The 11,584-nt window shown below is 44.7% G+C and overlaps 3 protein-coding genes across 3 annotated transcripts; 2 read left to right on the plus strand and 1 right to left on the minus strand.

Moving 5' to 3' along the window:
- Nucleotides 1-7: 7 nt before the first annotated feature.
- On the plus strand, nucleotides 8-4,516 carry LOC135351019 (receptor for retinol uptake stra6-like). The gene is made up of 19 exons (XM_064549913.1): nucleotides 8-235; nucleotides 401-458; nucleotides 625-704; nucleotides 961-1,112; nucleotides 1,223-1,343; nucleotides 1,434-1,509; nucleotides 1,559-1,687; nucleotides 1,852-1,910; nucleotides 1,980-2,136; nucleotides 2,304-2,472; nucleotides 2,527-2,602; nucleotides 2,662-2,743; nucleotides 2,802-2,850; nucleotides 2,983-3,094; nucleotides 3,207-3,320; nucleotides 3,385-3,548; nucleotides 3,873-4,088; nucleotides 4,196-4,234; nucleotides 4,292-4,516. The coding sequence occupies exons 1-19, from the start codon at nucleotides 123-125 to the stop codon at nucleotides 4,441-4,443; spliced, it is 2,118 nt and encodes a 705-aa protein (XP_064405983.1). The 5' UTR covers nucleotides 8-122; the 3' UTR covers nucleotides 4,444-4,516.
- Nucleotides 4,517-4,570: 54 nt separating this feature from the next.
- On the plus strand, nucleotides 4,571-9,290 carry LOC135351018 (receptor for retinol uptake stra6-like). The gene is made up of 19 exons (XM_064549912.1): nucleotides 4,571-4,784; nucleotides 5,040-5,097; nucleotides 5,263-5,342; nucleotides 5,572-5,723; nucleotides 5,993-6,113; nucleotides 6,204-6,279; nucleotides 6,328-6,456; nucleotides 6,518-6,576; nucleotides 6,822-6,978; nucleotides 7,042-7,210; nucleotides 7,284-7,359; nucleotides 7,416-7,497; nucleotides 7,553-7,601; nucleotides 7,666-7,777; nucleotides 7,892-8,005; nucleotides 8,065-8,228; nucleotides 8,619-8,831; nucleotides 8,876-8,929; nucleotides 9,001-9,290. The coding sequence occupies exons 1-19, from the start codon at nucleotides 4,678-4,680 to the stop codon at nucleotides 9,153-9,155; spliced, it is 2,127 nt and encodes a 708-aa protein (XP_064405982.1). The 5' UTR covers nucleotides 4,571-4,677; the 3' UTR covers nucleotides 9,156-9,290.
- LOC135351022 (putative peroxisome assembly protein 12) lies at nucleotides 9,239-11,480 on the minus strand. The gene is made up of 8 exons (XM_064549917.1): nucleotides 11,326-11,480; nucleotides 11,134-11,242; nucleotides 10,977-11,083; nucleotides 10,491-10,637; nucleotides 10,264-10,339; nucleotides 9,956-10,152; nucleotides 9,513-9,613; nucleotides 9,239-9,454 (listed from the first exon to the last, which is right to left on the minus strand). Exons 1-8 carry the CDS (start codon nucleotides 11,437-11,439, stop codon nucleotides 9,337-9,339), a joined length of 969 nt encoding a protein of 322 aa, XP_064405987.1. The 5' UTR covers nucleotides 11,440-11,480; the 3' UTR covers nucleotides 9,239-9,336.
- Nucleotides 11,481-11,584: the final 104 nt, after the last annotated feature.

The following is an 11,584-nucleotide window of genomic DNA, read 5'->3' on the forward strand; positions in this document are numbered from 1 at the left end:
GCACCCTTACAAGTATACGTGTATATGGTGGTTCACACTTCCTAACTGTGGTGATTATAGCCATCAATTATAGCCCTAGGCGCTAGGCACCTGACTAACATTGGGTTGTTGTGTCCTATACAATGGCTAGACAAGAGGAGCTCTCTACGGCCTCCACAGCTGGCTATGGTCTCCAGTGGCCGTGGCCTATCTACACCACTGAGATAGTCAATCTGAGCAACTCATCAGCATCAGTGTGAGTCTCATGTTCCTGTATCATATCTAGTACCTGTATTGTTGGCAATAGAATAAGTATAATCTAGCTCCCCTAACACATATCCATCATCATTTGCCTTGCTAGGCTGTACACTTTTAATTTTAATGGTGATTGGTTTGTCTTTCACTATCTGTGTGTATGTAGGTGTATAGAAGAGAGATCGTTGGCTGGCTACCTGGAGATCAGTGTGCTCTGCTCAGCAGTAAGTGTTAAGAATTATGTACGGCCTTTCTATTCCCAAAATTCCCCCAGTTGTACATGATATTGCAGTTGTATCTTGCCCTATTAGTATTGATTCCCTGCCCATGCCTGGGTCATACGTACCCCTCCCTCATACCTCTCCCTCGTACATACCCCCTCTCGTACAGGCACTGATTATCGTTGTACTCAACCTGGTCCTGCCCAGATGGAGGGAGAGGACACTACAGGGATGGACACAACTAGTGGTGTGAGTTTATATGTGTATGTATGCCGCCATTGTTTATAGTCATTGTGTTTCGTATAATACAGTGAGGAGTGTACAGTAGTATGAACTTTCAAACCACCTGGCCCCTTGCTAGCTGTTAAGAGAGGCGTCTAAATAATTATGATTTAATAAGTGGTTTTGATGTGTGTTAGAATGTAATCTAGTCTCGTTAAGTTGGCTAGCTCACTGCATTTTTATTTGTGGTTTCCTAACCTGCTAATACCTCACCCCCCACTAGGCCTGTCAAGTTCCTGGACTCTACACGATACCGAGTGATCTACTGTATGGCTCTGAGTGCGTGGGCGGGGGACGTCCTCAAGAGTGTCTCTGACTCCACCCAGTTCATACGGCACAAGGACAAGGCACTACTGGACGCCTTCTACTTCTTCAGTGAGTACTGTGTTGAACTTTGCAATTATATACTCACATTTTTAGTCTGCTGTACTGTATCTTGAGGGGTGGGGCTGGTTTGACATGAATCCCCCCTCCCCCCATTCCAGTATTGTCCCCGACTGTGATTATTCTGAAGCAGACGCTGGCCTACTTCCCAGTGTTGGCCTGTGTGGATGGACCACTCCCCCTCCTCTCACACACACTGGGATGCCTCCACACTCTACTACTGTAAGCTCCCTGCCTGTCTCCATGTATCGTATGGCAGACTATTTTGACGTTTTCGTAGTATCTGCCATTGACCATGAGTATCTCTCACAGGGGCAGCCATAGTGTCTACTCTGAGAGCCTCCAGCTGAGAGGCTGCTCACCTAAAGGAGTCATGACTACCAGAGATGTGAGATAATGAAATACTAAGGATTGTTATATATTATTCTCTTTCCTAGATGGTATTATCAGGTTTCATCTCTGCCCCTGTGTACGTGATCTACCTGATAGTGGGGGTGTGGTTTCTCTTCCAGGCTCTCCTAGAGCTACCCCTCGTCCTCTGCACCAGACACAAGGCCTATCAGAGTGTGAGCCTATATATAGAGGGTATAGGGAAGGGGGTGCTATTGCAACGTTTAGATTGTGAGGTTAACGCTTCCTCCCATATGCACTGAATTGCCAATTTGCTGAGCCTCACTTCAACTTCAACTGTACGTGCATACGTGTGTGTTACTGTCTCAATACTCTACAGATCTCAAGTTATTATGACAACAACCCGTATTACACTCATGTTAGAGGACTTCTTAAAAGGTCAGTGTATATTATGGTCTCTGTGGAGTGGAAGTGACACTCAATCACTGCCTCTAACTACCCTCACAGGAGATGGAGACCTACTGGTAGGATGGTGGTCAACATGCACACTCTCCGTAACTATCTGAAGAGAGGCCTCGGCTATATCACGCCTTACCACGGTGGGTATAGATACCCTCTACCATTCGTCAGTGCTATCAGTATGGCAGTCCTCGTTGTCTATCAGGTGCTTGAACGTGTGTGTATGTGCTTTGAATGTATTAGCCTATTGACACTGGTATGATTCCCACACTCCACACTCCACACACACCACACACCACACTTCACACACCACACACACCACACACTACACACACTACACACCACACTCCACACACACACCACACTCCACAGCTTGCCCTATCACTAGGCTATGCCACTGTCTCGTACACTGAGCAGTTGATGCGCTGGGTGAGGGAGTTTAATATCACCGTGGAAACAATCGAGCACTTATTCCCACAACTCAAGCCAAAAGTTGACGATATTTTCTACAACGCCAAAAGCTTGATACTGGCATTCAATAGTGAGTCAATTTTTTGTCTAAATAACTTTCTTTTAATGTTCTATTTTTGTTCAGTTTTGCTTCCCATGGCCGTGTATGTGGCGTCTGCACTGAGTGTCTTCTTCTTGTTCTATATGGTTCAACAACACCAGTGAGAAGCTGTGCATTTGTGCATTCTGTTCTTTAATATGCTGTACTTGTCCCCTGCAGTAAGCTGATGGTGGGAGCATGCCGTGGTGAGCTCTCCTTCCTAGTGTCCTCAGAGCCACTGCCATCACTATCATACAGACTGGTGAGTGCATTGCATAGTCTAGTGTGGACTGAGCAGCTGCTCTCCCTCTCCCTCCCAGGCTGCCACCATGAGGTACTCGGCTTTCCAGTTCTCCCATATCATCTTCTGTGAGTTGTCCTGCACAATATTATATCTAGATATTATATCTATAATTATGTGTAGTGCCATAATTCTTCTCCTCTGTTACATACAATACTTACTGAGAAGTACATGCTGCTATACTGTATCATCTCCCTCAGCCTGGTTTATCTACTTCATTGCCCTCACTGTCATCATGACCCTCGGCCTGCTCACCTACTTCTTATTCAGAGTAACTCCAGACATGGGCACTCACATATGGGCGTGGTTCATGTACGTCACTGCACATAGACATTTTACAATTTTCGGTGGGATTGATCAATAATTTTGTTCCTACTGGAAAATGTCCACGAATTGTAGCTATACATTCTCTCTCCCCCTCCAGGGTCCCCCTGATGTGGGGGGCAGTGATGCACCTGGTTCAGGGGTTTCTCTGTCATGTTGTCTTCCTCAAAGACAAGACTGTCTCAAAAACTGGTTTTGTACCGCTCAGATTCAAGTAAGCATGCACAGTGTGTGTGTGCTGGTTATGTTAATGATTGGTACATTTAATCCCTGTGCAGATCACTGTATCAGATTCTCTCCTTTGTGTTCTTTTTCTTCAATGTGATCTACGGCATTGTCATGTGCTTTCTTCGAGTGTTGGGGATGCTTGTATTCACTATCATCATGCTGTTCAGAATAGACAGGGATGTGTACATGAGGGGACTGGAGGGATGGGATGTGGGTACGTGGACATCTGTTAGACTTTAAATATTATGACATACTAATACCTGTAGTTGGCTCTGTAACTATAGAGTTCTATTAGTTCAAATTCAACGATTTTATGATTGCTTAGAAGGAGCCCATTCAGATGGTATGCTCAAATCTCAAATTTGGAACCGGCCATAATTTCGATATTTTGTCAAAAAAACAGGCCAAAAATAGACTTTTGATTTTAACACAAGTCATCATCTGAGGTCTCTCTAGAAAATTGAACTAAAGTTATATGGCTGTTCAAAATGCTCTATTTAATTAACGCTTCCCCCCCCCCCCCCACTTGTCTCTGTAGGTTATCGCACATTCATTGGGTACATGTACATGGAAGTGACCAACAACCATCCAGTGGTGAGGGCCTTCCTAGCACTGCTCCAGGAGACCACACCCTCCCAACGGACGTCACTCAGAACACCCTCTGATAACTCATTGGCAACCATTGACCTCACTTCTAGCGGCAGTCCCAGTAGAGAAGCTAACGGACTTCATCACAGACACACTGCTAAAGGAGGTCAGTGAAGTATCTGGTTTGAACTGGTTGTGGTAATGTAGTTTAGTACATGAATTCATTATAATTATGCAGTCAAGTTGTTCACTTTTCATTGCTTTTCATTTCAGAAATGGCGCTGCCGGTGGCAAAGAGGACAAGTGATAAAGGTGGAGATGGTGTTGCTTTGTGTAATGCAAGTTGTTGACAGTGTCGTCCCATCTCAGGTCTTGTTGGAATGAGAACAGGGAGGTCAAAGTCCAGATGTGCCCGGAATCGGTGGTTGGTAGCGTACACTCTCCTGCGTAACCCAGCACTCAGAACACTCACTGCTAGCTCTCTTAGACAACTCTCTGACATTCAGTATAGAACATTTTAACCGTTATTGTATGTGTGTGTGCTGTGTGTGTGTGTGTGAGCTGGCTCACATTTATTTTTGTTTGCTTGTTGAGTGTTGACGCGTTAAGCGCATTTTTAATTAATTAAGGGTGTAATAACGCAGTCATGTGTCAAAGTGAAGCCATACACAGCATGCAAGTGTAATACTAGCCTCGGCCTGGGATCAAGGCTAGGATAATACCCACTTCTCTGAGTAGAGCTATTGACTGTTAGGATGGAAGAGGAGCTCTCTACAGCCTCCACAGCTGGCTATGGTCTCCAGTGGCCGTGGCCTGTCTACACCACCGAGATAGTCAATCTGAGCAACTCGTCAGCATCAGTGTGAGTATAGTCTCATGCTCTAGTCATGATACTAGCTAGCTAGCTAGCTGTATTGGTCTCTGCATTTTATATATCCCACACACACGTACATAGTAATGCCTAGCCGGTTGTATATAGACTGTACCACAGTAGAAACCACAGAGTGATTCGTACCTAGCTATTTATTGAGTTATGCGTATTTAATAGGTTATGATAGCCGTTAAAAATAATGTGCTTTAAATAATGGGTTATCTTTCATTATCTGTGTGCATGCAGGTGTATAGAAGAGAGGTCGTTGGGTGGCTACCTGGAGATCAGTGTGCTCTGCTCAGCAGTAAGTGCTCTCATCACTGTGCCTCCACACAGTGTGTTAGAAACTAACTTAGTCGGCTTTAGTGATAGAATACTAGTACTGCCCCCCTCCCTCATACCCCCCTCATACATACCCCCTTGTACATACCCCCCATATCCCCCCTATACATACCCCCCTCGCATACAGGCACTGATCATTGTGGTGCTCAACCTGATCCTGCCCAGATGGAGGGAGAGGACACTACAGGGATGGACACAACTAGTGGTGTGAGTATAAAAACATGTCCTTCCTTTGCTTATATACACTAGCATGAATTAGTTGATTGTGCGTGTGTAACATATATTTGTGGTCTCCCTAAGTCTTTGCCTCGTGACTATTACACTGCATTGCATAAAGTTTTCATTGTGTAGTATTTGTTATGTAACTGAAAGTCTGAGAACCATGACTTATCAGTTGAATACAATCAAGTTGATTATCTCCTCATCGTGTATACAGGCCTGTCAAGTTCCTGGACTCTACACGATATCGAGTGATCTACTGTATGGCTCTGAGTGCGTGGGCGGGGGACGTCCTCAAGAGTGTCTCTGACTCCACCCAGTTCATACGGCACAAGGACAATGCACTACTGGACGCCTTCTACTTCTTCAGTGAGTACTGTGGTTGGACTCTGCTAGATACAAGCTAACTGATGATTGAGTAGCTACAGTAACTACCTCAGAAAAAAATGTCCCCTAAATTTGCAGATTTATAGAGTTACTTAACGCAAATTTATGAGGAGTAGCTAAGCAACCACGATAAACAAACAGATGGCCAAATAAGATTAATGCCTAAAAGTTATGCAGGGCACGTTTACATGTGCAGTGTGTGTGCTGGATTGTATTGTACTATTGATGCAATGCCCCTCCCCCCATTCCAGTATTGTCCCCGACTGTGATTATTCTGAAGCAGACGCTGGCCTACTTCCCAGTGTTGGCCTGTGTGGATGGACCACTCCCCCTCCTCTCACACACACTGGGATGCCTCCACACTCTACTACTGTAAGCTCCCTGCCTGTCTCCATGTATCGTATGGCAGACTATTTTGACGTTTTCGTAGTATCTGCCATTGACCATGAGTATCTCTCACAGGGGCAGCCATAGTGTCTACTCTGAGAGCCTCCAGCTGAGAGGCTGCTCACCTAAAGGAGTCATGACTACCAGAGATGTGAGATAATGAAATACGAAATACTAAGAAATATTTATCTCTCCCCAGATGGTATTCTCAGGTCTCATCTCTGCCCCTGTGTACGTGATCTACCTGATAGTGGGGGTGTGGTTTCTCTTCCAGGCTCTCCTAGAGCTACCCCTCGTCCTCTGCACCAGACACAAGGCTTATCAGAGTGTGAGCCTATAATTAATTATATTACCCTCAGGCTAGTTTAATAGTGTGTCATTTTCCACAGTCTCATCACGACCATGGCAACCAACAGTCCTATGACTACGTGCAGGGGCTACTTAAAAAGTAAGTTGTGTTATATATGCAACAGACCTTCCTATACCTAATGCCTCAGCTATCGTTGAGGGTCTGTAATTTCTGTACAGATTGTCCTGTTTCAAACCTAATGGATGCATTTAGTAACTTCCATAATTATACTGACCGTTCTAATGGTGTGTTTAGATCTATACAAGTTCTGTGGGTAGTCCAAATCTATGTTTAATATCCAAAGTTTGATTGCAAGCACTGAATGCCTCTAACTACCCTCACAGGAGATGGAGACCTGCTGGTAGGATGGTGGTCAACATGCACACTCTCTGTAACTATCTGAAGAGAGGCCTTAAGTATGTCCTGCCTTACCACGGTGGGTACAGGTATCCTCTACCATTCGTCAGTGCTATCAGTATGGCAGTCCTCATCACTTATCAGGTGAGCTCTGATTTTTGTTTCCTCGTTAAACCCCCCCCCCCACACACACACTACACTCCACAGCTTGGTCTATCACTAGGCTATGCTTCCGTCTCGTACACTGAGCAGTTAATGCGCTGGGTGAGGGAGTTCAATATCACCGTGGAAACAATCGAACACTTTTTCCCACAACTTAAACCAAGAGTTGACAGTATTTTCTACGATGCTAAGAGCTTGATACTGGCATTCAATAGTGAGTCAATTAAGACTAATGTTATTTTGTGGTGTGTCTGTCCTCTCTAACATGGTGTGTGTGTGTGTTGCAGTCATCATTCCCCTGTCTGTGTTCATCTCCTTTGCTATGAGTCTTGGCTTCCTCATGTACATGGTACAACAACATCAGTGAGTCAACAACACATCTCTAGCCCATCATGTAAAGCTGCAATTGTCTCCTATAGTAAGCTGATGGTGGGAGCATGCCGTGGTGAGCTCTCCTTCCTAGTGTCCTCAGAGCCACTGCCATCACTATCATACAGACTGGTGAGTGCATTGCTTAGTATAGTGTGGACTGAGCTGCTCTCCCTCTCCCTCCCAGGCTGCCACCATGAGGTACTCGGCTTTCCAGTTCTCTTATATTGTGTTCAGTAAGTCGTATAGATTTGTGATTTCCCACACTTGATTCACTCTCCCCCCCTCCCTTCTCTACAGCCTGGATGGTGTACTTTTTCATGATGGCTTCCCTCATGTGCTTTGGTCTCATCTTCTACATACTTTTTAAGAATGGCCAAAACTTTGGAGTCCACGTCTGGGCCTGGTTTATGTGAGTGCAGTATCCCCTGAAGCTGTGTGTTGGTTTGTCTGTATATAATTTACCAGGCTACTGTACTTGACATAACGGCCCATTTCTTATACCCACCTTCTCTCCCTTCTCCAGGGTCCCCCTGATGTGGGGGGCAGTGATGCACCTGGTTCAGGGGTTCCTCTGTCACGTTGTCTTCCTCAAAGACAAGACTGTCTCAAAAACTGGCTTTGTACCGCTTAGATTCAAGTAAGAGTGAACCACACTGTATGTATTTTAGTTATGATGTGGCTGATATCTTCGTGCAGATCACTGTATCAGATTCTCTCATTCATTTTCTTTTTCTTCAATGTGATCTACGGCATTGTCATGTGCTTTCTCCGAGTGTTTGCAATGGTCATGTTCACCATTGTCATGCTGTTCAGAATAGACAGGGATGTGTACATGAGGGGACTGGAGGGATGGGACGTGGGTACGTGGATATCTGTACATACGTAGAAATAACATACCTGTATCTGCGTATGTTTCGTTAATGTGTACCCTGGCTAGGTCACGCCTCTTCATTTTGAGTCGGCTCTGTAACTATAGAGATAGTTCAAATTACGATTTTATGATTTATGACAATTTAGAGAAGGAGCCCTTTCAGATGGTGTGCTCAAATCTGCTCAAATCTCAAATTTAGAACGGACCATAGTTTCCTGTTGTTGGAAAAAGATCTTGTCAAAAACAGGCCGAAAAGAGACTTTTGATTTTAAACACATCATCTAAAGACCTATCTTCTCTAAATTGTATTGGACCAACAGAACTAAAGTTATGGCTGTTCAAAGATGCTCTATTTAACGCTGCTCCCCTCTCTCTGTAGGTTATCGCACATTCATTGGGTACATGTACATGGAGGTGACCAACAACCATCCAGTGGTGAGGACCTTCCTAGCACTGCTCCAGGAGACCACACCCTCCCAACGGACGTCACTCAGAGCACCCTCTGATAACTCATTGGCAACCATTGACCTCACTTCTAGCGCCAGTCCCAGTAGAGAAGCTAACGGACTTCATCACAGACACACTAATGGAGGTGAGTAGTTATTCTATTAGCCACTCAGTTTATTCTGTAATTAGGATTATCTGAAGGAGTGTTGAGGAATAAAGCTGACAGTTCAAACAGACTCAAAGGTACGTTATTACATGCTACTATACACACACACACACACACACACACACACCACATTCTGACTGCATTACAGATATCACAAGAGTCTCAAAGTCCAGACGTGCCCGGAATCGGTGGTTGGTAGCGTACACTCTCCTCCGTAACCCAGCACTCAGAACACTCACTGCTAGCTCTCTTAGACAACTCTCTTCATCATCAGTCAATGATAACTGCTATGGAACATTCTAGCTCTAGGGCTAATAATTATTGTGTGCTGTTTGTGACGTACCCTTTTATTTATGCACAATTTGTAATTATTGTTCATCAATCACTATTGACACTTTTTGTAACACTTTTGATTATAAAACAGTACGTCAACTGTAATTCTCAACCACAAATAATCAATAAATACATAGACAAGAATCAAGTTTCATGACACGTCAGTGAAGAGTCTAATGATTTGCTTCTCAGTGGTAGGCAGCGCTGTGATGGGGCAACAATGATTCTCCCTCAGGTAGTGGAGGATGCAGGCATAGCAGAACACATACCTGTAAGGGGGGAGGGACGTTATAGTGACCACACCCACTTCAGGCCACACCCACTTACCCTGAGCTGGCGATGGTGGTTGGCTCTGCCCTCTTCCCAAGACAGAGTGGACAGAGGAGAGGGTTAGTAGGAACACGGACACCACCACCACCACTACTAGGCTGCACGGGAGAGGAGCAGTAATTAATAATAGAGAATAATTGTAAGTATATATACCGTATTACTAGAATGTTTTGCGAGCATTAAACATATTAGCCTCGATTCCAGGCCGCACTGAAGATGAGGCCTTGTGAAGGAGGCTACAAACATATGTGAACTTTGCGAGGGCAAAACTTAAATTAGTACTGGTAAATACACACGATCCTTGCCAGAACGCAATAGTTAGGTCGCAAAGGGTCAACTTTTCTGCTGATTGGCTCATTCGTAAAGAGAGGAATAAATACTTAACTAGTTAAGAGAATTGGCATGATGAAGGCATGGGGAGTACCAAGTATGCAACTAACTTGTATTGATTTGGGAGGGGGTGGAACAGGAAGTGATGTCATCATTCTCACGGCCGTACTCTTCTCAGAAGAATACCACCACTCAAGAAATTTTAGAGAAAACACTCCCAACGGTGCCAGTGAACCAATCACATTGCTCATCCATCCACCTGACACGGCATCACTAGGCAACCCAGACTGCCTCTTTAGCGTCACACCTATCAGAGAGAAAGGAATGAGCTTTGTGCTTAGTGTTTCTTAATACTAGTGTATTATTATCAAAATCAACACTTCATCTTGAATATACTGATATTATGAGGAGCACTTACCAGCCAACCAGAGCAGCGGGGAATAGTAGCTGGTCTGAGCAAAGAGGTACCGCAGTCGAAACAACAACTGTACACTCTGAGAAAAAGTAGGGCAAGAAAGATAGCAGGGGAGACATACATACTACCCTGGCCCTAGGGACATATATCCATTTTTTCAGCTATATTTATTATGGCCTAATACTGAATTAATAGTGACTTCAATAATAATTATTTTAAGGACTGAGTACCTGCCAGAGTGCAGAGAGGTAAGGGTAGAGAGAGAAGTAGGAGTACTTGAGAGAGCCACTCCACCAGCCAATGGACAACTGGTCGTCCTCCTCCTGCAGCACTGAGAATAATCTGTCCAGTTTCACTTTGAGATATGGCACTGCACACTGCAGGGGGTAGCAGCGCATGACATACGTGTAGCATGCAGCAAACATACCACTGCAGGGGGTAGCAGAGCATGACATACATGTAGCATGCAGCAAACATGCCACTGCATGTGCTATGCATGCATGCACGATGTGTAACTTGCTTGTTCTATTGTTGTACATTGTATGGCTTTGTAGTACCTCTACAGTTAGTTGACAATGCAGTGGTAGCAGAGAATGACATAGCATGCGGCTAGTATATGCAGTTATGGTCTTAAAATAGGAGATTGTGCACACTAGGCAAATGTACGTAACACAGAAGAGCAATCTTAGTTTAGAGAAACAACGATGAGATCTCACCAAACATAACAGAGACAGCACAATCTTCCTTCTCCCTAGTGTCTCATTGCCATGGAGATTAGCAGGAGAGCGTCTCAAACTGTAGAACTGCTCAGAGAATGACCCACCTGGAGAGTGAGTTCACGGGTATGTGGTGTAGGGTACGTTTTGTTCTCACCATAATGGGTGAGGAAGTACAGTTGCAACGTTGACTCGAGCATAGTGTAGAGCTCATCTGAGAATCGCCACAACCAGTTAAACAGGTCAGGCCTGCTTTGGACCAGTACCTGCATGCATGCACATGTGTTGCACATGAGGGGTGCATTAGCTAGCTGGCTTTAGCTGGATACAGCGCGTGTGCATGCTTTACCTTGCTTATGTACTGGAATGCAGGTCTGAGAGCTTCTTGCATTGCTTCATTGGCCACCAGCTCGAAGAAGTTGGGCCGCACGCTCTCCAAAAGCTGCTCATTGAAAGATGCCATCTTCAGTCAATATGGTAGAGAGCGTCCTAGAGAAATGTACTTATTAGCCTTGTTTAGGGGAAAGGTCGTCAATAAGAAGAAGCATAGAAGAAGCTAGCTGTTCAGGCTTTTTGTATAGCGATCTTTACCACAATTTTGTGTATAT

This window comes from Halichondria panicea, chromosome 17 (genome assembly GCF_963675165.1).
Source record: "Halichondria panicea chromosome 17, odHalPani1.1, whole genome shotgun sequence".
Lineage (NCBI taxonomy): Eukaryota > Metazoa > Porifera > Demospongiae > Suberitida > Halichondriidae > Halichondria > Halichondria panicea.